This window comes from Lissotriton vulgaris, unplaced genomic scaffold (assembly GCF_964263255.1).
Source record: "Lissotriton vulgaris unplaced genomic scaffold, aLisVul1.2 SCAFFOLD_1445, whole genome shotgun sequence".
NCBI lineage: Eukaryota > Metazoa > Chordata > Amphibia > Caudata > Salamandridae > Lissotriton > Lissotriton vulgaris.
The window spans coordinates 363,829-389,686 of NW_028241043.1; the positions used below are offsets into that span (position 1 = coordinate 363,829).

General features: G+C 43.5%; 1 protein-coding gene across 1 annotated transcript in view; it reads left to right on the top strand.

The window, feature by feature from the left end:
• SHANK2 (SH3 and multiple ankyrin repeat domains 2) overlaps positions 1 to 25,858 on the top strand; it is a 208,203-nt gene that overhangs the window by 130,384 nt on the left and 51,961 nt on the right. Inside the window, exon 9 of the mRNA XM_086948018.1 lies at positions 2,182 to 4,651. Within this exon, the coding sequence (XP_086804144.1) occupies positions 2,182 to 4,651 (2,470 nt within the window). The remainder of the gene's footprint in view (positions 1 to 2,181; positions 4,652 to 25,858) is intronic.

Sequence of the window (25,858 nt, forward strand, 5' to 3'; positions counted from 1 at the left end):
TAAAAAAAGGCACACTGCCTAAAACTTAAAATAATAAGAACCCGCAATCGTGAAAATAAAAGCAGTCAATTAGTTAAAATCGAAACCCTCCAAATTCGAAAAATGAAACCCGCAATGGTAACAATGAAAATGGCGTGTAGTTAAAAGGGGCACAACATTCAACAAAGTTTGTTTACAAACACTACCTGGGAGCACCTAAACAAATGTGAAGCGCTGCACCCCGTGCCTACCGTTCACCTGCTGTCCCCAACGGCAGCATGGACTGCTGGGGGGTGGAGCGAGAGGAAAGGGTGGGGGAGGAGATGAAGCAGCAAGGGAGCATGTGCTGGGCGTGTGCACCACCCTTCACAACGAAACAGAAAAAGAAGTGCAAAAGTGTAACCGAATAGAACAGATGAGCAATTATACATGCAACAGGGCCAGTCGCCAGGGGCAGAAACCACCCACCAAAAGGAGGGACATATGTGAAAATGGCCTATAGAGGAAGGGAATTTAGATAAACACACACGGGTACCAATGGGAAGCAAGAAGCGTGAGCAATGCCCATAGAGGAGATACAGCATGCCTTGCAGGGCAGCGCATCCACTCTGCTAGGGTCGATCTAAAAAGAAAAAGATATATACTCCCAGGGAGTGCTAACCAACAACTGAAAGTAAAAATGAAAAGTTTCATGACATTTGTAATAGAAGGGTACACCCAACTAAAAGGAAGAGTAAACAAGCTATGCTTCTCGGGCAGGGCATACCCAGACTAGGAACGCAAGTTACTAAACAGCACTACAAGACTGACAAGAAAGCCATTCAATCATGAGGAAGGGCTGACCGATAGCCAACTCTGTGTAGCATTGTGAAAAATGCTGGTTCCGAGATAGACTGACGCTGTCTGGAGCACAACCGCAATAATGTGCTTTAAGTGTAGGATCACTAACAGTTTCGGATCACTTACTCTACCATTAATAGTGTATACTTCAGTGTTTTAACCTGTTCCTCCAAAAGCAACATTTCCATAATAGGTGCAGAATACATCACACTGTCAATGTAACTGTTCTCATCTTTGAAACAGTTTTAGTTATGAAGATAGGCATTGTACGTCAGGGTCCCACTCCTGGTGACCCAGTACCAGTAGCATGCAATGATGACTTGACTGCGTGCAGAACACAAGGTCCAACATTGCTTCCAGTCAAGGCGGTCCTACGTAGATCCAGAAGGGCCACATCCAAATGAGATTATCAGGATATCCACAAAGATAAATACACTTACAGATTAGTCTAAATAGAGATTGGTTACATTGAGTTTATCCTGAAAAACTGATATGGTTCCTAAACTCTTGGTTACGCCCTGGTCCACAAGTTGCGGAGCCGTGGGTTAGAGTCAGGGTACACACTGACACTGTAACTGTTTTCCATTTGGACTCATCATATTTAATTTATCCCTTTTGGCATGTCCCTGCCCCCTAGCACACAGTACAGACAGCGCTGAAGTCTGCGGCCCAGCATGTGGTAGCATCCCCATGAAGCGAGGAGATTCCATTGGATGTGTGGGCTCGTTGGGCTGAACAATGTTCTAGGACGTGGAATGACAGTTCTTGCAAACGACAGTCCATCATTAAGTTGAAAGGACCACAATTTAGAGGCTATCTTAAGCTCTGTCAATTAGATGAATGGCATTTAACTTTCATTAGTTAGAAGAGGTAAAACACTATATTCAAACCCCTCCAGATCCCTTTCACGAACCTTTAGGGAAAAATGTTTCTTACCCTACAAAGACAGCCTCCACTCATGATCCTCAGCACAAAAAGCACGCTAGAACTTGTACAACTGGCTTGCAGTTTGTGGTCTTAGGTGTTAGTTGTGTATCACCCATGAAATAATTTGTGCTCTCAAAAAGCAGTAAAATGAAAATGTCCTAAAGAATGTAAAATTCTTTAAATCAGCACGTAATGGAGAGCTGGTATTAAAAGGTGTCCTACGATGGCAGTGGAATGTGTTAACTTCCTAATCGGTGGAATTTAGGCATTTGATATTTTGTTAACCTTAGCTTTCCAATGTACAACATTTTACTCGAAAGGTATTTGAATAGTTTGTGCTCTTGGGAGATTGACTTTATGTAATTTGTAACTTTATATATTTGTACCAATGCACAAATTATGCACAACCTGATCAAATGTCCCTGTTTTTTACAGGAATAACTGAGGAAGAAAGGCAATTCTTAGCTCCTCCCATGTTGAAATTTACTAGAAGCTTATCCATGCCTGATACCTCTGAAGATATTCCACCTCCACCAGCAACGATGCCTCCTTCTCCGCCCCCTCCAGTCCCATCGCCATCGCTCTCCCCTTCGCCTTCGCCTTGCCCTTCCCCATCACCCTACAATTCCCCTAAGTCGCCTACACCGCGAGGATACGGGACAATCAAACCTGCCTTCAATCAGAACTCGGCCACCAAAGCTTCCTCTTCTGTTGTCCGATCTGACCACATGGGTACACTAATAAGAGACAAAGGAATGTTTTACAGACATGAATCCGATCGCTATTCCTTGGACTGCGAAGATTTGTACAGCAGGAATTCTTCTCCCCAGCCAAACTTCAGAAAACAGAGGAGCCATATGCCGGAAAACCCTTACTCAGAAGTTGGAAAGATGGCCAATAAGGCTGTCTATGTTCCTGCCAAACCAGCCAGGCGAAAGGGAATGCTTGTAAAGCAATCGAACGTCGAGGACAGTCCGGAGAAGACCTGTTCCATTCCAATCCCAACTATCATAGTAAAAGAACCCTCCACAAGCAGCAGTGGGAAAAGCAGTCAGGGAAGCAGTATGGAAATTGACCTCCAAACCACAGATCAACCAGGACAACTAAAGCCGGATGACAACTTGACCACCAGTAGTCCTTTTGCAGCTGCCATCGCTGGAGCAGTCCGAGACAGAGAAAAAAGACTGGAGGCCAGGCGGAACTCGCCAGCTTTTCTTTCCACAGACTTGGGAGATGAGGACATTAGCCCCACTCCAAGTCCGCGTCTAAGACACTCAAAGTCTATTGATGAAGGAATGTTCAGTAAGGATGAAAGCTTCAGGAATTTCATGGCACCAACTTCTTTAATTGTTAGTAGGGTGACTCAAAACAATCCCAATGGTAATTCATCTAATAATGCCCTTGACCTTGCTAGCACAAGGATATTAAATTCGCCCAAAATTACAAAAGGTACAGATAACAACGGTATAGCACCAAAGAACACCAACGCCAACAATTCAGGCAACTATCTTCACCCAGTAACTGGCAAAGTTCTTGATCCAAATTCTCCCTTAGCACTTGCACTTGCAGCAAGGGACAGAGCCATTAGTGAACAAACAGAGGAGATTCCAAGCAAAGAGGATGCAGTGGTACCCGATCTTAATAAACCCCTTTTCATCGATACAAAAATGAGATCGAATCTAGAAGCAACATTTCCAGTTACTACAGCCACCAGCAGGCCAAACCAACGGGGCCAGCTACGAAGGCAGCCAACAGAGAATAAGCATGAGCCAGATGTCAACAAGGAAGACAAGCGTCCAGAAGAAAAGAAGAACATGCTCATAAACATTGTCGATACCTCACAGCAGAAGACAGCTGGTCTGCTCATGGTTCATACGGTGGATTCGGCAAAGCTGGATGACAACTCCGCAAACGAAAATGAGGACAAAGAGAAAAGTATGGCCTCAGAACTCCCTGCATCTAAATTTCAAGAAAGAAATGATGTACTGGAAGATTCCTTGCCAACAGCCAATGCTCCTGTACCACCAGCAACTCATGGGAAAACGATTGTGCCAATTAATTCAGTCGATGAGCCAGTAATTTTACCATTTCGTATCCCTCCACCCCCATTTTTGTCGGTCGACGTGGATGAAGATTTCCTTTTTACAGAGCCATTGCCCCCGCCCTTGGAATTTGCCAACAGCTTTGACATTGTTGAAGACGCCTCTGGTTCAGGGCCTACTACTCTGGCAGAATTGCTGAAGCAGAGGAAAAATGGGGCCCTTGCCTCTGCTTCATTTAACCACAGCCTAGCTACAAACTCTTTAGAAAGTAGAAAACATATGAGCCTTTCAAACTGTTTGCCTGCCTCTTTCCTTCCGCCACCTGAACATTTTGATAGTGTTACTGACTCTGGGATCGAGGAGGTGGACAGTCGGAGCAGTAGCGAGCATCATTTAGAGACAACAAGCACTATCTCAACAGTGTCCAGCATTTCTACCTTGTCTTCAGAAGGTGGTGAGGCCCTGGATACCTGTACAGTCTATGCAGATGGACAAGCATTTCTGGTGGACAAACCTCCAGTACCTCCCAAGCCAAAAATGAAGCCTGTGGTTAGCAAAAGCAATGCACTTTACAAGGACGCCCTGGCTGAGGAAAATGTTGATAGTTTTGTGATTCCACCTCCTGCCCCACCCCCGCCTCCAATTCTTGCACAGCCCAGTACCCCTAAAATTTTACAGCCAAGAACCTCAAAATTATGGGGGGATGTGCCTGAGGTCAAAAGCCCAGCACTCTCAAGCCCTAAAGCAAACGTCATTAGCGAATTGAACTCTATCCTGCAACAAATGAACAGAGAAAAGTCCACAAAGCCTGGTGAGATGTTGGAATCACCTCCGGGAATGAAGTCTACCAATTTCAACACCAGGTAATTAAGATCACATCAAAGCATTTGAAATGTTTTGCTAATTTCTATGAGAAATTGAATAATTTCTTGTATTTTAATTCTCAATTTTGAAGTGAGAATTAGTGCACCTTGGTCAAAAGTAGCAAGAAGACAATAGTCGCAACATTTTAAAGGCCACTACGTGGCAATGCGTGGATTGAGTGAGAGACTGAATGTTAATTAAATAGAACATTGTAATAGACCATTCTAAAGGCAATGCATTAAACAACTGTAACCATGCTGTGATCGAGGAATGGTAGAGCTGCTGAAGGCGGATGCAGGAGTATGGTGTTTCATCCAGCCACATCTGATCGTCCACTAGCAGATGCGCCCAGACACATAACCAAGCGCTGTGATGACTGGAGTCTGCCTCTTTTCAATTGAGTGGGAGCAATCATGAGTGACACCTTAAAGCAGGACATGGGTAACTGAGGTACTAATGTTGAGAAATATGTCAATTTGGGCAAATCACACGTATCGTACAAGCTGGGTCGATTCTGCGCCCAGGCAGGAAGAGAAAGCAGGCTATGGAGCCACCATCAGAGCTCTCCAAATTGTCCCTGCAGCTGGGGCCGTAATCGAAACAAAAAAAGCCCTGGCAAAAATGTTCATACCGGCACCACACATTATTAGCCAAGCAAAATGTGGAGTCATGGAGGAGGCCCATCCTGCTGGGAAAGCCTTCCCTACAGCCACTGGAATATTGCCAGTATCAGTCTCATCTTGCCTACAGCTCAAAGGGAGTAAGGATGGCATAACAAAAATAAGTGCACGGGCAAGCCACACCTACTCCACTCTTCCTATAACTGCAAAGGGGAGTAGGTATGGCGTTAAAAATATGTTCAAAGGCACGCCACACCTACTCCACTCTTCCTATAACAGCAAAGGGGAGCAGGTATGCGTTAAAAATCAGTGCGAAGGCACACCACTCCTACTCCACTCTTCCTATAACTGCAAAGGGGAGTAGGTATGACGTTAAAAATCAGTGCAAAGGCACACCACACCCACTCCACTCTTTCTATAACTGCAAAGGGGAGTAGGTATGCCGTTAAAAATCAGTGTAAAGGCACGCCACACCTACTCCACTCTTCCTATAACTGCAAAGGGGAGTAGGTATTGTGTTAAAAATCAGTGCAAAGGCACGCCACACCTACTCCACTCTTCCTATAACTGCAAAGGGGAGTAGGTATGGCGTTAAAAATCAGTGCAAAGGCAAGCCATACCAACTCCACTCTTCCTATAACAGCAAAGGGGAGTAGGTATGGCATTAAAAATCAGTGTAAAGGCACGCCACACCTACTCCACTCTTCCTATAACTGCAAAGGGGAGTAGGTATGGTGTTAAAAATCAGTGCAAAGGCACGCCACACCTACTCCACTCTTCCTACGCCTGCAAAGGGGAGTAGGTATGGCATTAAAAATCAGTGTAAAGGCACGCCACACCTACTCCACTCTTCCTATAACTGCAAAGGGGAGTAGGTATGGTGTTAAAAATCAGTGCAAAGGCAAGCCACACCTACTCCACTCTTCCTATAACCGCAAAGGGGAGTAGGTATGACGTTAAAAATCAGTGCAAAGGCACACCACACCCACTCCACTCTTTCTATAACTGCAGAGGGGAGTAAGTATGACGTTAAAAATCAGTGCAAATGCATGCCACACCTACTCCACTCTTTCTATAACCGCAAAGGGGAGTAGGTATGACGTTAAAAATCAGTGCAAAGGCACGCCACACCTACTCCACTCTTTCTATAACTGCAGAGGGGAGTAAGTATGACGTTAAAAATCAGTGCAAATGCATGCCACACCTACTCCACTCTTTCTATAACTGCAGAGGGGAGTAAGTATGACGTTAAAAATCAGTGCAAATGCATGCCACACCTACTCCACTCTTCCTATAACTGTAAAGGGGAGTAGGTATGGCGTTAAAAATCAGTGAAAAGGCACGCCACACCTACTCCACTCTTCCTATAACTGCAAAGGGGAGTAGGTATGGCGTTAAAAATCAGTGCAAAGGCACGCCACACCCACTCCACTCTTCCTATAACTGCAAAGGGGAGTAGGTATGACGTTAAAAATCAGTGCAAAGGCACACCACACCCACTCCACTCTTCCTATAACAGCAAAGGGGAGTAGGTATGGCATTAAAAATCAGTGCAAAGGCACGCCACACCTACTCCACTCTTCCTATAAGTGTAAAGGGGAGTAGGTATGGCGTTAAAAATCAGTGCAAAGGCACGCCACACCCACTCCACTCTTCCTATAACTGCAAAGGGGAGTAGGTATGGCGTTAAAAATCAGTGCAAATGCATGCCACACCTACTCCACTCTTCCTATAACTGCAAAGGGGAGTAGGTATGGCGTTAAAAATCAGTGCAAAGGCAAGCCACACCTACTCCACTCTTCCTATAACCGCAAAGGGGAGTAGGTATGACGTTAAAAATCAGTGCAAAGGCACACCACACCCACTCCACTCTTCCTATAACAGCAAAGGGGAGTAGGTATGGCATTAAAAATCAGTGCAAAGGCACGCCACACCTACTCCACTCTTCCTATAAGTGTAAAGGGGAGTAGGTATGGCGTTAAAAATCAGTGCAAAGGCACGCCACACCTACTCCACTCTTCCTATAAGTGTAAAGGGGAGTAGGTATGGCGTTAAAAATCAGTGCAAAGGCACGCCACACCTACTCCACTCTTACTATAACTGCAAAGGGGAGTAAGTATGGCTTTTAAATATCAGTGAAAAGGCACGCTACACCTTCTCCACTCTTCCTATTACTGCAAAGGGGAGAAGGTATGGCGTAAACAATTCAGTGTAAAGGCACGCCACTCCTAACCCCCTCTGCCTACAACTGCAAAGGGGAGTAGGGATGGCGTTATACAGCTGCAAAAGGGAGGAGGGGTGGCATTTAGACCAATGCGAGGGCCTCTGCAATGATGCAACTGAAAACCAGTTTGTTACTCCTCACAAGCTCAATAAAAGCGCCCTCTCGGCACTTCCTAATATTAGACAAAACATTTGGACAGTAAGCTCATTTCTAACTGCTTTATCCAGTGGAATGGTTTCGTTGAGCCTGCCAGAGTAATAAATGGTGCCTGTAAAATACCATTACCTCTGTTAAAGATACTCGCTAATTTCAGCCGCTTTTGAGCAATGGCTGGTTATACATTTTTCATCTACTCCCAGCCTGCCATCTGCCCCCATTAGTGCTCTCTACATAGTGGAATTCATATAAGGAGTACATAAGAGTTCATTAATACTATATTCCTCATTGATGAGATGGTGAGATGAAAGTGCCTCACTGGCGACGAGGCTGCGAAATAAATGTATCGACTATTCTGATAGCGGCTGTCTCATGCAGGAATCGACACATACAATGCAAGGAGAATTGGCACAAAGTTGTGACCACCTTGATATTCTAGCTTAATGTTTTCTGTGATGTTAGCTTTATTTAGTTTTTGAGGCATTTTGAGGCTTCTGTGATATGTGGACCTTTCGAAAACCAGCATAAGGCAGCGTAAGTCATGTAAAAGAAAAAAAGGGGAAAAGCATGTAGAAAACCAGAAATGTGTGAATTCAATTCAATTTCACATGACGAGGACTATTTTTATAAGTTTGGTTGTTCATGATCTATATATGTTCACCAATTTTAATACATGAAATAAAGGTATGGTAACATTGGTCCGATTGTGTAAAATGAGTGGAGAAAACGTTGCATTTATGTGTGTTCTGAATTGTTCATATGTCACCGTCCCAACTGTGTAAACTTTTGATACTTAGGCCTTTTACTACGAGTAGCCCTTTAATGTGCGATCCCTGCACACATTTCTATTTGTGTAAATGTGCAGGTGTCTGATTTAAACTTTTTGCCGCAATTATTCCATCCCCTACATTTTTATTAGGGTAATTTTTGAAGAGCTAATCTGGTAATATGTACTGTAGGAAAAATAGCCAATTTACTATGTATGCAATTTCCGTGCTTTAAGCATCACACGCACTCGTAATCGCAAATCCAGGGCACTTGTAATCAGGAATGAAAGGTGGAGCTGGGAATGTCTCATTTGAGAAAGCAGTAAAGTGAACAATGCATATAGTTAATGGACATCAGGCAAATCATAGTTTTTCTGGCTCGTGCTCTTCGAGATTTTGATAAATAAAAGTTGTAGGTGCGTATGAGCCTGCAGGGCTATCTGACTTTCATTTTCATATGGGTCAGTTATGGCAATTCGTCTTTAAAAAACTTTTACATCTCCCCGAATTACATGTGTCTGAAATTAATGTTTAATCTTTTACTGGAATTGTTTTCTATTTCAAATTTGTTTGAATTATTTGTTACAAAATTATTTTAGAAAGAAAAAATGTCACACAGTTAACACAAAATGTTATTGGGTTGTATGAAAATTAAAATTGCAATTAATTGATCGAACTGTAAACACACAAAAAATGAACAGTGTCCAAAAAGGGTATGAATCGCCCTGAACATTACTAGGAAATAGCTACACCTCACGCCTTTCTGCCAATGGTATATAACTTGATGGTGAAGGTACAAATTCAGGTCTTGTTTAACAGTATAATATACAAATGCCCACAGAATTTTACTTTAAAAAAAAATATATTTAACAAGGTTTTCTACAAATATACGTGTGAGTTTCTACTTAGCAAGAAAGTACAAATTTGAAGAAATGGCTGCAAGACATCTTTGCAAAGATGTCTTCCATTGGGGCATCTCTACTCACAAAGCCTCAGTGCATATTTCAAAGTTTAGTCTGTAAACGGTTTTGAAGAATCAATTTTTTAATAAAAAAATGAAAATCTTGTGAATAAATATTTCTTTTGTAAAGACACATTTCTAAACAGCCTCCTTTTAAACTTTAAAAAAAATTGGATTTGTTTTTTTACAAGCAACACGTACATGTAACATATCCCCCAGGAACCATAAGATAGGCATTCATATGAAACAAGTAGTATGTGAAAATTAGGTAAGAGTGCATCACAAGATCAAGCCGGATTTCAGGCCATTGATACCTAGGTCTTAACCAAGTTACAATACTAGCTATTTACCAGGTCTACGATACCTAGGTCTTTTACAGGTCTATGATACCTATGTCTTTCTAGGTCTACGATACTTAGGTCTTCCCTAGGTCTACCATACCTAGGACTTTACCAGGTCTACGATACTGAGTTCTTCCCTAGGTCCACAATACCTTGGTCTTTACCCGGTCTACAATACCTAGGTCTACACCAGGTCTACGATACCTAGGTGTTTACCAGGTCTACGATACCTAGGACTTTACCAGGTCTCCGATACCTATGTATTTTCCAGGTCTACGATGCTTAGGTCTTCCCTAGGTCTACAACACCTAGGACTTTACCAGGTCGCCGATAACTATGTCTTTTCCAGGTCTACGGTTCTTAGGTCTTCTCCAGGTCTACGATACCTGGGTCTTTACCAGGTCTACGATACCTAGGACTTTACCAGGTCTACGATACAAATGTTTTTTCCAAGTCTCCGATGCCTAGCTCTTTCCTGTTGGCGTAACATCATCCTTGGATGTGGCAGGAATGTGTCCCACTCTATAATTTGCAAGGCAGGTCCACCCCTCTTACCTAGATCTGGGAGAATCGTTGATATTGCTTCAGCCCAACTTCGGAGCTCACCTCTCCACCTATTTACTGCCATGGATTTGCTGCTTTTCCACAGCATTGCAGTTTTTCATTCCACCAGTATCAGAGGCAGGTATGAGGACTTATCAAACGTGGCTGCCTCTTTATGTGTTTTTTTTCCTTGGCATCGCTCTTAGCAGTAAAGCTCTGGACCCCCCCTTAATTTCTGGCCCTGTTACCTTGTTTATCCGATTTACCTAATTTCCAACTTGGGGGATAACACTGCAAATGATCAAAACATATGGAAAAATCTACATTCTCACCTGTACAACAGGTACGCCATTCTGATATAGTCTGAAACATTCTATGTGGCCTACTGGGCATCAGATATGAATGGTACAGAATATAATATTGTATTAGCTGACCCCCATGTTTCTGGACACCAGCTTAGGATAGCCCATGATCCGTTGCCATTCATTGTCTAATATGTCCTCCCCCGTCACCAAGCCATAATTCCCTAAGCGCCCAAAATCATCTCTTAGTTTATGTGAGTGATAGCATCAGTGGAGCAGTGTGAAAATACTAATTACATTTCATTGAACGAGTATTGAATACTAAACTGCCAGAATGTCCAAAAAAGGGTTTGAATTGGGAAACCCTTAATCCTAGTACCTGTTAATGTTAACACCTCACCCCTCTCAGACGATGGTGCGTAACTACATTCAAAGTGCATTTGTAATTAGTCTTAATCAACAGAGGCCCAATTCAGTTCCATATTTTAATAATTTAGTGTACAAATTCATACAATTTATTTATTTATTTGTGTATTTTGAGTTTTGTATGGCGCGAACATGACCCAATTGGGTGTCAGAGCGCTTTACATAAGATTGAGGCAGACATTGGAAAACAGCTAGTGGAGAGAAATCAAGGAAACAGGGGTGACAAAATACAAAAGGAGCAGGATAAAATTAAGGCAGACATAGCAAGCAGGTTGGGTGAGAACGAAAAGTAGGTTAATATACAACAAGACAAACCAGATAATATGACCGGCGACAAATGGTCCCAACAAGTGATATGTGTACAGTAAGCTAGAGGCAGGAGGAGCAAAGCATCTAGTACAAGGCATTTTTCATTAGGAGAGCTTTCACTTCCCTTTTGAAGGCAAGTATAGAGGGAATCAGTCTTGTTTCCACTGGAAGGGAGTTCCAGATTCTCGGGGCGTCACCAGAGAGTGAACGCTTGTAGGTTTTAAGCTTATTAAATTTCCTTGGCTTGAGCAGCAGTGTGCCGGTGCTCCTTGTGGAACTGGAGCCACCAGATAGTTCCAACTTGTTTGTCAGGTAGAGTGGTGTGTTGAAGTGTAGTGCTCTGTGGGTCATGCAAGAGATCTTTAGTTTGATTCTTGCCTCAAAGGGAAGCCAATTGAGCGAATTCCGTTCTGGCGAAATGTGGTTGGTCTTCTGAGAATCCGTGATGAGTCTAGTAGCAGCATTTAGAGATGCTCTGATGGGTATTAAACTGAGTTTCGGCAGTCCACATAGAGTAGCACTTCCGTATTCAAGTCTAACAATGACAAGTGCTTGAACCACCGATTTCAAGTCGTCTTGGGGAAGGTAGGGTTTGAGTTTTCTAAGGATGCAAAGTTTGAAGTTCGCTCTTTTGGTCGATGTTCTGATGAGGTCTTGCATGTCTAGGTTCTTGTCTAGCACAACTCCCAATGATTTAGTGTAGAGTAAATAGATTAATTAGGATTACTCTGAAATTCCTGCACGCTTCAACATCATATAACATATGATGCTACCTTACGTCAAGGAAAGGAAAAAATGTGCTCCTCTACTCTTATGGCTTTGCCTGTTTGGATGACCTATCATGCCCATTTTACGCAATCTATATGTTAAGAAGTTTTAACTTTGTAAAGAACTCAAACTAACGAGGATAGATTTTTTTTTCAAAGAGCTGTGGGGTGATTAGGCTGTAAGAGATGTTTAAAGTGCTTGGAGGGGATCCAGAGAGGTGCTAAACAGTCTACATCCTCCATGTATAACTCTGTCTCATCATGGAAACCCAGAAAGCGATGGCTAGGGCTCACAGTATTCTCATATCTAGCCCAGATATATATATACTTCTTTATTTGAGATGGGTATCTAGACTGTGGATAATCTGCCCTTGAGACCAGATATCATAGTAAACTGGTATGAATTATTTCCATTTTGCTCTTTTTTTTAAAGGACAAAATGAATATTTCTGCGTTTTCTTTTCCTTTCTTTAGTACTTCTCAATTGTAGACCTACATTTGTTGATTTACTGATCCTGCACTCTTATTTTTTGTTTTTCAGTTTACACAGTTTACGCGACGCTCTGAAATTAAGAGATAGATTAGGGAAACAAATTGTAATTTAATTTATACAGCGCCTAACACAGCTGCCCGGGCGTTGTAGTGCTTTACTCCAGGTAGCATGCTTAGTGTTTAGTCCAGTGTTATTGGTTACTGGGAATAGTTCTTGAGCACTCCAGCAAGCCATTCCATGCTCTGACTTCAATTTCTTTGCGTGTAAAGATAGTTTTCGGCATGTTTGATATGCACCATTGTCAGGTGCACTGCCTGTCCACTGCTATGCTGCTTCTAGACCACAGCTACAGTGAGGACAGCAGATCAGCTCAGGAATTGAAATAGTAAAATAATAGACTCAAACATTGAAAGGGGATTTTGGAAAGGCTGGAGAGGATGTCTACTGATGTTCCATCGCTCAGCTTTGTCTCATTGTATAAAGCACAGTGGGGTCCGTTTAGAACGCGTCTGGATTGACATTTCACTGGATAGCGGGTAAAGGTAACTACCAAAACAGTGGTAATGTATTATTTGCGTTCCTGAGGGTGGAGATCCAGACACTGAGGTGAGGGGCTCCATTTAAAATACCATGTATTTTCATATATTTAAATTTTTATGATTTTAGGTAGTGCAGACATGGCCCAGGGACACGAGAACACTTTACAAGAACACAGTTGCCAACAATCAGTACAAAACATGTTTGAGATATAGCACAGGAAAAGAGGAAAATGACATTTGAAAGTGTGTGGGAGAACATTCATCTATACCCAGTGTCTTTCAAAGGGAATAGCCTTTAGGTCTGTTTTAAAGGTAGCATAGAGGCCACATGCAGATCTGGAGGCAGGGAGTTTCAGATTGTTGTAGCACTTTGCAAGAAAGATTGGTTCATGTTTCACTCTCGTTTGAAGGATGGAGGCTCTAGGAGCAGGGATACCGCATTCTTGAACCCCTTTTTTTTACACCCAAGATGTTCAATTTTCCAGTTAGGTAGATGGACGTAAGGAAATGCAGGGCCTCATAAATAATTGTTTTTAGGTGTGGCATCGGCTTTTTCAAAGTGTCAGACTGTTTTGTGATTGTATAAGGCAAGGCACCATTTATAGCACCTGTTTATGTTTGACATTATATCTTATGTTCTTGATGAATTGTGATCTTAAGATGGATTTATCCAGACTAACTATTATTGACTCACTCGCCTTTGGCAGTTATCTGTAAACCACCATCCTATCAGCGTGAGGGTGTCAGACACATCAGACTGTACGCAGTACAGGATGTTGAATATGTGCCTTACCTCTGGTTTGGTTTAAATTCGTAGCCAGGGAATTTGCAGACTGTGATAAGACTGTCCCTCTACCGGTGTGCTGGGGGGCAGTATTTAAGAAGAGAGGGTGGTGGTAAACAGGTCTGTACCACGTTACTTGCAATAATCATATAAAGTGTTACAATATGTGATGGGGCAGCAGTGGCTTAACAATAGGCTCCGCAGCCCCTGCAATGAGGGGGGCTCCCCAAGCTCCAGCGGGCCCCCTCCGGCACTGTACATGGGGGGGCTGAGAGCTCCTGACTAGGTCCAGAGCATGTGGGCTCTCTCCAGGCACTCTGCAGTTCATTGCAGAGATAGCCGCTCTGAGCTACAGGGGCAACTCTTTCATTGGAGCGGAGGAGCGTCACCCCACTTAAATCACCCCCAAAGCCCCAAGATGGAAAATAAAAGGGTAATTCATTACCATTTTATTTTTCATCTCCCATTCTGAAAATAGCATCAGGACGGGGTGGGGCCGCTGGTGAGTGACAGCAGCAGGGAGGTGGGCGAGCTGTTGAATGGACTGTTTAAAGTGTGCATGTCTCTTTGGCTGGCAGTCTTGAGACAGCCGGGTTAAAGCAAGTGCAGGCCTCCAGAGCGCCGTGGAATGCTGAGTGAGGCTGCTCTCTCCAATCAGGGTGCTGCTCTCATGGTATAAGAGAAGCGCCAGGATTAGTCAAGGAAGTTTCCTGATGGGCGGGCTGCAGAGGAAAAAAGAAGAGGAAGGAAGAGATCTGGTGCGTCTCGATTAGTGTTTGATTCATATTTTTTTCATTGTACTTGCTCGCGCACACCCCACCACCCTGCTCCCGTTAGATGTATGTATGTATGTATTTTAATGCTTATTAAGCGCAGCTGTCACCCAGCGGGTATCCTGGCGCTGAGATCAGTTCCACCATCAGTTCTACAATTTATTCTGCTCTAGGGAAGAGAAAGGTAGATGCCACCACTGCTGGAATTCCTCCTAGCTGAGCTTTGATACATCAGGACATAGGATAGCAGAGGCAGCCACCCACTGGGTGAATTTGACGATCGCGTGTTGTATGCAGTTTCAGTGTGAAGAAATATGCCTAAAGGGAGTAGATTGGGGTGAGCCAGGGACAGCAGTCTCCAAGGAACTGGGAGTCAAGGAGCCATGGGAGTCTCCTGGGCCATGTCACTCATGCGCACCCTGGTTATAATGTTGTGCATGAGAGACGTGCAGCACAGGTCAACAGTTTTCTTGCTTGCCCACTTCTGATCCCACACTTATAAGCAGAGCTGATTACATGAAACTAATATCCATCCCAGGACAGCATTTAGAGCCCTAACCTTCCCTTTTGGTGCCCAGTTGCTTCCCTGCCGACGTATCCTTACTTCACCAGGGTAGCAAAGAGAGGGAGATGAACTGGGTATTTCTCAGTAACGCTAAAACTTTTTGTATTATTTTCTGAAATGGCAAAGTGATATGAATGTAACTGCATTTACCTGTAGTGTAAATGTAGCTCTATCTAATTTTAAGGCTTTCGGTATTCACAGAAGGCATTTAGGAGTCCTAAAGTTAGGAGTCCTAACTTTACTACTACTAAATTGAGAAAAATCCTAATTTTAAGACTTTCGGTATTCACAGAAGGCATTTAGGAGTCCGAAAGTTAGGATTCCTAACTTCTGTGAATACCGAAATGAGTAAGTGTCTTCTGTGAATACCGAAATGAGTAAGTGTCTTCTGTGAATACCAAAATGAGTAAGTGCCGTCTGTGAATACGAAATGGTAGTAAGTTTAGGATTATGTCTTAAGTTAGTTCTGTGAATCGGGCCCTTTGCCACTGGATTCAAGCTAGCCTGGCTGATAAGGGGTGTAACCGGTCCCAGGATGCTTGTTTCCGGTCTAGGGAAGACCTGGCTTGGTAGTTCAGGATGGACTTTTCCCATGAAGTACAGGGTCAAGACTGATTTGCATATGGCTGGGTCTGAACTGGGGTGGTGTACTGAGCTTAAGAACGATGATGGATTAATCCCAGATCTGTGACTGGGGCTGAGTGTATAAAAGGTTTCAGCGCTCTGTCCATCATCTTCTTGTGTTTACTTTGGTACATATTGTGGAGCACTCTGTATAAGTCACTTATTACTAAGCAGATATAAGGTAAAAAAGATGTTTATATACATTACTGCTATGGTCCGCACTGTCTCTAGTACCTATCCATTTATCCAGAAGGTACCAGTACAGAAACAGTATTTAGCAATGGAGTTTCTGTAGACCACAGGTGCTTTAACTCTGATATGAGAGTACAACAACAGATATTATATGTACTCTGTGTATGTACTGATGTAGTGAGTAGATGCATATTATTATTATATGTAGCTGGACGTCTGTAAGGAATATTCTTGTGAGCAGATGCATTTGTAAAGTGCTTTGTGTCTGTGTACATCAGTGCTGGTGAGTAACAGTCTGTAGGTCTCTATATGAGGCACTATGTCTTACATGTCAGTTCTAGATCAATGCATGTCTAAAGTGCTTTGTGTCTGTGCACATCGCTACTCGTGAGTAGAACTCTGTTTGTAGGTAGCTATGTGTAGCTCTGTGTCGTATAGGTCAGTTCTAAATAATTTCCAGTGTGAAAGTGCGTTTTGTGTCTGTACATACGTTCTATTGAGTAGACATCTGCAGATATCTATATGGGACGCTGTGTCTTATATGTCAGTGCTAAATAAATGCATGTGTAGAGTGCTCTGTGCCTAAATACATCGGTGCTAGTGAGTAGAAATCTGTCGGTAGGTATGTACATGGGGCTCTATCTCTTATAGGTCAGTTCTAAATGAATGGATCCGTCAAAAGCGTTTTGCATCTCTGAACATCAGTTCTAGTAAGTAATAGGTAATTTCTAAATAAATGCAAATTTATTGTGCTTTGTGCGTGTTTGCATTACTTCTAGTGAATAGAAATCTGCCCGTTGGTATCTATATGTGGCTTTGTGCCTTGTATTAGTTACATATAAATGTATGCATATTGTGCTTTGTGTCTGTGTACATTACTTCTAGTTAATAGAAATCTGTCTGTAGGTATCTAAATGGTGGCACTTGTCTTATAGGTGAGTTCTAAATAAATGTATATGTATTGTGATTTGTGTCTGTACATCTGTTTTAGTGAGCAGAAATCTGTCTGTGGGCATCTATATGTAGCTCTGTGACTTAGATGTCAGTTCCTCTAAGTAAATGTATGTATGTATGTGAAAGTTGATTTGTATCTGTGCATGAGCGAGGCGTTTTGTGTGAGTGTGTGTACATCAGTAAATATCAGTCTGTAGGTATCTATATGTGGCTCTGTGACTTATAGGTCAGTTCTTCTAAGCAAATGCCTGTGTGCATGTGTAAGGTGCTTTGTGCCTGTGCACATTACTTCTAGTTAGTAGAAATATCTCTGTATGTATCTATAAGGGGCTATGTGTCTTAGATGTTAATTCCTCTAAGCAAATAAATGTATGCTTGTGTAAGGTGATTAGTGTCTGTGTATGTGTGAGGAACCCTGTGTGTGTGTGTGTGTGTGTGTGTGTGCGGGTGTGTGTGTGTGTGTGTGTGTATGTGTTTAGATCAGTAAATAGCAGTCTGTAGGTATCTAAATGTGGCTGCATGCCTTATAGGTCAGTACTTCTAAGCAATTGCATGTGTTAGGTGCTTTGTGCCTGTGCACATTACTTCTAGTTAGTAGAAATATGTCTGTAGGTATCTATATTATATATATATATGTGTCTTAGATGTCAATTCCTCTAAGAAAATGCATGTGTAAAGTGCTTTGCGCCTGTGTACATCAGTTGCAGTGAGCAGACATCTGTAGGCATTGGTATGGGGCTCCGTGTCTTAGATGTCAATTTGTCTTAGTAAATGCAAGTATGCAATGTCTGAACAGGGGTGGCCGAGTGGGCTAAAGAACGGTGATGGATTAAACCCAGATCTTTTGACTGGGTGTGAGTGTTTGATTGATTCAGATGCTCCGTCCATCACCACCCCCTTTTGTACCGCTTTTGAGAGATGCTCAGCGTCGGACTGGTAACGGGGGAATTCGGGCAATGCCCGAGGGGCCGGGGTCTGAGTTCCACCTGAGGGCTGCTTTTGAGCAGCTTGGGGGCTGATTTGGGCGGTGTCTCTATTGTTCGATGCCGCCAGCGTCCCAGTGGGTGTCCAAGTGGCCTTTCTGGAGGAAGATGGGCGGTCATTACCTCCCGTATAGCAGCAACAGGTAGAGGTGTCACCCCTTTTCTCTCGCTGGGCCTCCCATTAATGTAGGCATACTGAGCGGGGCAGGGGCCCTGTGCAGAAGTGGCCTCACTTGTTTTCAGGGGTGTTTCACTAGTGTAAACTGATGCATGCATATTCCCCCTCCCCCCTTTTTATGTAAAATTACGCTGAAGCAGTGACTTGAGGGAAGAAGGCATTATGCAAATGTGGGCCGATTTTTTTTTATGCGTGCCCGGGCTGATTTTTAATCCCAATCCAACCCCGAAGATGCTCTTAAGTTTTGGAGTGTTCTCTGTACAGAGGACTCCTGGTGGACTCACCTTGGAGCTTGATATGAATAACCTGCTCTACACAACACATTGATGATGCAGCCACTGCACTGTCTGGAAAAGCTAATCACATCAGTGTGCATATGGAGATTTTGACCCTGCGTCATGTAATTACATTACAGTTCATTAGCTTAGTACAAGCCAGAAAAATTAGGTCTGACCTTTGTCTGTTATTAGATACGCTATTTACATAAAAGGTTAATTCTCTGCTGTAGATAGGTTTTCAAATATCACAGTTAAAATTGCATTTTGGGCGTGATTCTCTCTCTTTGTGATTTTGCCAAAGCAGCAGCTTCTGTCACTGGTTCCTTCAGGTAATGGAAAATCATTCGCAGCTGAATGATAAAGCTGTCAAGCCCGGTATTTGAGCATCCCTTGTGTTTTTTTTCTAACAGAATAAATAAATGAAGAGTTGAAATTAATAAAACCCCTCTTCATCGAATATCTTGTCTCGATGTTATCACCCCCGCCCCCTGCCCCCGGTTTTCTGTAAATGCTAGCGCTTATCTGCAAAATAGTGATACTACTGTGCTTGGGATCACTTCGCCCTCTCATCTGAACATGAGTTGCTGGCTGTAATTCAACAGTTTCCCTCATAGGTTCTTCATAAGATGTCTGCCCATCCAAAGATTTTCAACAACTGGCCCCTTTTAAAATCTCTGCAGTCAGGCAGAATTTCAAACTCTGCTTTTCTACAGTCAATATCTCCATGCTGGAAAGAGGCCATTGTGCAGCCATGGCTGAGGAAGCCAGACTTGGACCTGACTCTCCCGAAGAAACTTATGAAAATAGTTTTTTTCAGCGGCGAGACTTTGTTGGATGCTACTCTGTGGGATTGTCAGCAAGCAGGACTTTGTCTGGGTCATAGCACTGAATGCGTAGCCACTGCAGCCCTTGTCGATTTACGCAGAATGACGGTCATCTGGATTCTGGGAGCCCAATAGCGCCTGGACCTCTCAGCACCATCTTATACTATTAACCGTAACATCTTGCACAACAGGCTTATGAACTCGGATCCTTGGTTTAAATTCTTCATTTCGGGTAGGAGTCAAATATTTTTTTCTGCGCTCTCACTTTCCTCTAAACCCTTTCGATGCTCATGACGGAACCGTTCCGTCATGACCACACCCATCTACATTAGGGCCCAGCACCGGGGGTAAATCTGCACCGCACGGATGAGGTTAAAACATTGGGATTGTCTTCACAAAACGCACCATTTTGTCACCGATATCGATCCATTTTTATAGGCCCTTTTCTTCTATACATCGCGTACTCGGCTCGAAGGTATTGTTGTGCTTTAGCTTTACAAGAGCACTAGTAACATTACACAAGGACACATTGTTAGAATAACTTGCTCCAAACAGGCTTGTGATAGTTGCCTCAAGATAGGCTAGCAACAAGTGACTCACGACAAGTTTGCATTATATGACTCACGACATGCTAGCACCATGTGACTCACAACAGGCTTGCACCATGTGACTCACGACAAGCTTGCACCATGTGACTCACAACAGGCGTGTCCTAGTCTCGCCATCTGGCTTTAGACACGGTGGCTAAACAAGCATTTGCAATGCATTTACACGAGTTTAAGCTATTGGCATTGTAAATGGCAATGCCTATTATTTTTGTTCTTTTTTTAAAACGTAAATAAAAGGCATTGTCATTTACAACAACAATTGCTTAAACGTGTGTAAAAGCAAGACCTATTGCATTGCTAATGGTTGTGTAAGTTTAAAACAGGACGCAACGCTGCTTCAAGGACACCGTGCTCGGTTTCAATTTTTTTTGTTTTTTTTACTGAAACTCTGAGCACGGTGTGCTAGAAGCGGGCGCCGCGCTCAGTTTTGAAGTTTAAAAAAAATAAAGAAACCGAGCGCAGTGCCCTTGGAGCGGCTTCCGTGCTCAGTTTTAAAGTTAAAATAAAAAATAAACAGACCGCTGTGTCCCAGTAGCAGGCACTGCACTTACTATGAAAGTAATAAGACAACAATTAAACAGAGCGTGGTATCTCAAAAGTGGAGACCGCGCTTATTATGCAAATACCAACAATACCCCATCAGTGCCAATAACAAATTTAGTGCTCACCCCCTAGATAAAGCAGGCCGTGTTACGAGCCAAGTAAAAGATCCAGTCGTTATGGGCAGGAACAAATGGAGACAAGGCGTACCATGGCAAGACTAACAAGCCCACTTACGAATAAGAATCCACCATTTAACAAAGACAATGACACAAACCCAATGACAAATATGGGCGGAGAGTGAACTGGGCTACTAGTGCATACCCAAATACAGCATGTCTTGCAGAGTGTGTAGCGCATGCACGCAGCTGCTAGGCTCGACCTAAAAAGGATTAGCATTCCCTTCGGTATTTTAATCATACACTCCTTTCTTAAAGTACTCATGCACTCATATTCCAAACATACTAAGGCCTCACAGGTCTGTAGTTGTAGTGCCACAAAGACTCAAATGGTGGGAAAATATATCATATATCTATTAAAAGAGTATGAAAATTATCTCATGCAAGCATTGAATCCTAAGTTAAAACTATGTTCCATGCATGACAAACCGTTACATTGGCTTACATGACCATAACATTTTAACTGTGTAATACATAATTATAAAAAATGAAAATATTAGGATATAAAAAACAAAAGGTTCTGATGCAAGGGTGACCTCAATATTTAACACGATTCAATAAAATACAGTGTACTGACGGTTTGTCATGTATGGAACAAAGTTTTAATTTAGAAAACCAATGCTTGCATGAAATAATTTTTTTACTCTTTAAATAAATGTATGATAGATATATTTTCCCATCATTTGAGTATTAACGGTACTACAACTTATGTAGCGCGAGCTCGACCCGAAGGTATAAGAGCGCCAGACATTAGGATCAGTTGACTCAAGAGAAAGAAGCTTGCGCCCCAAAGGCCCCCACGAACCATAGTTTGCCCATGGCTCACCCAAAGCTAATAGCTTTGAAAACAATTTTTACTTAAAGTCCAAACACATTGATTAAATCAAGGGCATCAAAATATGCCCTGAGAAGTAATTAAACGCGGATTTCATTCCATCTCCGTCTCCATTGTGACCTGTGTTGTGAGACACTGAAGCCGGCATGTTTCTGTGCGAACCGGGAAGCTCGAGCGCAAAAGCAAGAAGAATGTCGAGAGATTTTTGTAAGGTTAGCAGATTACTGTGTACTCAGCCTGTTATTGTGAGCCGGGTGGTTGCTTAGCAACGTAATGATCAGTGCAACCTGGAGGATGGAGGGAATATTGTTTGCCTTATTAGCAAAGACTGGAGCGGAGTGCTTGAGAGAAGAAAGCACCGCACGGAGTGGCAATGACATCATACTCCTCCGAGTTCGTTAACTCGTTCGGCGCTGCAGTGCTCGCCGGTGGGAAGAGCGTGGATGCGGTTGCCATGGTGACTGCTGCAGCAAAGGACGTCTAATCCTGCCCAACAGATGTCAGATGTTGTGGAATGCCCACTTAGCACATGTTTCAGCAGAATGTGCTGCAGTGTTCCGACTAAAGGGGCCCCCTCCCTCCCTCAGGGCCACGCGCACGACACGCACACATGGCAGACAGAAAGGAGGGCGCCCATACCTGCTGTTAAAAACCCTTTAGAGGTATGCGAGCCAACAAATTGATAGGAAGAGCCGAGCCTTGGTTCTGCGCTAGATCTAAAAGCCCATGCGCGAGCCCTCAAAATAGTTGGCTTGTAAATTATGCAACGAACATCATGTAAGGATATGATGAGGCGCGCTCAACATTTTTTTTAAATAGTATTCCTTTACACGAGGAAGCGTTTCTCCGTAGTACATCAGATTATATCTTTGCATTAATAAGTATTTATTAAAAGAGAGTGATTTAATGCATGCGCTGAGAAACATTCCTGCCTGACGGCAGTGCCGTTACTGTGCTATGAGACTAGTCCATTGTCACATGTATTGTCACGTGTTGGTCAAGATTGGTCAAGATTCTAAAGATCGAGGAAAAGAGCATACCACGCCAGAAATCCCACTAAATGCATGGAAAAAAGCCATAAACAGACAAGTTCTGAAAATCTCATTTGAACTGGACCTTAAATCCCTATGCTATAGCCCCCACCTAGACCCACTGAATAGTTCCTACATGGTAGGCAAGGCACAACCCTACCTGAATGAGGCCCTGACACAACATGCCAGAACTAAAATCCTCTCTATGAGACTGTGTACTCTAGGAATCACTGAATTTAACCCCACATGGGCTCGTAATGGGGAAAATACAAGCTGCAGACTGTGCCTCTACACAAGAGAATCCTGGCTTCACCTTTTATGCTGCTGCCCCTCCCTTACGAATGAACGCCGTCGTCTTCTCTGCCCAGCCTGCATCGTCAAGGGAATCAAGACATGCCGCGAAGCGTCAGCCTTGTGCTTTTCTAGAATAACCTCGATGACCTTGGCGAGTCTTGGGAAATTCATTCATCTGATTACAATGGCTTTAAAGACAGCAAACGATCACAAACAAACCAGTGCCCCCAGCGTGGTACAATAAGTGGATCAAGGCAGCCTCCCCTCAAAAGAGCCATGATTCTATCCATCCGCCCTAAAGAAATCGCACCACATCAATGGCTCTCTGTAGGAGAAAACCACCAAGGCCTACGAAGCTGTCTAAGAAACTTGGTGCAAGGACTTATGATAAAGACCCGGGGCTGACGGTCCGAGTGGGTGCAGCGGAGCGGGGATATATATCTTGAACAAAAATCTATTTAACCAGCAGTCTTTATAGTTTTAATGTGATCATTGTTTTACTCACCAGTTTTATTCTTTCTTACTGTAATGATTTTAATTAATTGAACAGTTAATACATTTAACTTGTATTGGTATCGGTGGCCTATGTTATTATTCGAGAGAATGCAACGTTATAGGCTAGTAAATCAAATACAAGAGATGAACAGAAAGGAGGCTCAGTAACATAAAGTATTTGCCTAGGATCAAACAATTTAGTCAAGCGAGGCAGCCAGGATGGATCCCACATATATCCCAGCTTCTCACTGCTCAGTTCTGCCACTAGATGGGAACCTTTTTGTCTCAATAAAGGTTAATGATCTGCCCTTGGGGATGAGATTAGCGAATGGGTGACAGGTAGGATCCACATTTTACTAGACAGTTTTACATACTACATGCCTTGCCCAAGGACCTAAGAGTCTCAACTACAAACAGACAGGAACAGACCACTTTACACCTTTTTTGTTTCCAACACAGGGTGATTTACCAGGGTTGACAAGATGCAGAGCAGAGGCCTGTGTTCAATCATGGTTCCCTATGTAGCTTGCTCCATCCTCCCGTGAAAGCACAGCTTGTTTTGGGTTTGAGGTTCTCAGAGGAGCTCAAGCTAAGCTAGGGTTGGGCTTTTGTCTCAAGCCTCGCACAGGCTTTCTGTGGCTCATCCACTACTACCTTTAGCCTACTCTGCTGGATGCAGGACACACCCTCCGCATGCTCAGCAACGCCTTCAAATGGCTCTCCATCGACACCAGGAAATCTGTGACGCAGGCACACATCACCAGGGTACTCAACAACGGTAAAGCAATCTTTGCAGACACCATCACCGAACGCATGAGAAGGCTCCAGACGAACCAGAAAGCAGCAGCCAGACTCATCCTCAACCTGACAAAGAGGACACCCAGCACCTGAAAGACCTCCACTGGCTCCGCATACAGAAAAGATGTCAAGACAAGCTCCTGACCCACTCCGACAAAGCCCCTCGTGACCAAGGACCCGCCTATTTATTTATCGGATTTGTAATGCGCACGGCTGCCCCAGTGACGGGGCATCCCAGCGCAGACAGCAGACTCCAAGACACGAACCCTAGAGCATCGGGGTTTAAGACTGAAAAAGCCAGGTCTTTATGGACTTCCGCAAGATGGTTCTGGATCCCTCTGATGGAAACCGGAAGCAAGTTCCAAAGTTGCGCAGCCAGACTGCGGAAGGAGCGGCCACCCGCTCTGGCTTTCAGGACACACGGAGTGCAAACCAGAGCTGAGGCGGCAGATCTCAAAGGACGCCGTGGCACGTAGAACTCTAACAGGCCCGCCAACCCCACGGGTGCCTAAAGCGACAAGATCTTATGAGCCAAACAACGATCCACCGCCTGAACTTCTACCCACCTCCCAGGAACCTCCGCTCCGCTCATCTCGCATTCGCACAGATGCTCCTCCTCCCTCCTTCCCACCAAGTACTGGACTGCCTTTCCCCACCACCTCTGTACTTCACCATCACTGATCCACTTCAGGAAGGGAGACAAGACTTGGCTCTTCGACTTACACCGCAGCATAGCGCCTCGATACCATCTTGTGTGAGAAGCAGGTCTATATAAGTACACCTTGATTGATTGATTGATGGAGTTATACCTATCAATACCCCTACCACATAATACAACAAGCATTAACAGTGCCAGTAGATTTGACACGTCTATGCACTCCTCTTCATTTGCGACCTGTGTAGTAGGGGCCACATCCTTATCAACTTCCTGTCCTTAAATCACTTAAACAGTAGAATTGTACATAGGTCATCCATCCTGGTTGTGGGTACAGGACACCTTTCTGAATGCATATTACTTACTAAAGAATTGCATATAAATATCTGACATGGTACCATACAATACCATACCATACCAAACTCCAACAAAATATTTTTTACAACCGCTGTTCCAGCAGGGTCAATATATCCACGAGGAACCTCAGCATTCATACAGAGTAGCAATCCGCTCCTTCCACAGGGCTGGATTAATGCCAGAAGTGTCCAACACATAATCTGGGATAGTGGCACAATAAACAATGAGATGTCAAGTACAAGGTGACAAAATGTGAAGTCCAAATGCAGGCCCAAATGCAGGCTCTCACCAGTCCTACTAAAATCTAAATGGTTTGCAATGCCCAAAACACCTGCTAGAAAATTCCTAAGTAAAGAATATTGTCTCTTAGTCAAACTCTAGGGATATGTAATTGTTAGTGCACTCGTATTCATCTAATGCTCTTTACACCACTCACGGGTATGGTAGTCCTTAGTAAGGACTAACTGCACATCACTAACTTGCTATCTACCATGGCCGGACTGGGCATCAGGAGTTTCCTCGGGAGGCTGGAAGTGTGGGGAGCTGTTTTTTGTTCCTGGGTTCTGATTTTGTTACTGGGGGACGTTTTATGGCTGAGCTGGAAGGCACTATTTTTTGCAAGTTGTTGTGGGTTTAAAAGCAACCACTGCAAAGTTCCTTTTATATCCAGCACTTTTCAGGCATCAACAAAAATGTCGAGATAACTCTGGTGATTGTCTAATGGCGGGTGCGGCTCATCTAAAGTAGCACAGAGGGAAAAAACTGCCTTTCGCAAAGAACTTGTACCATGCAGATCACACAACAGTATTTT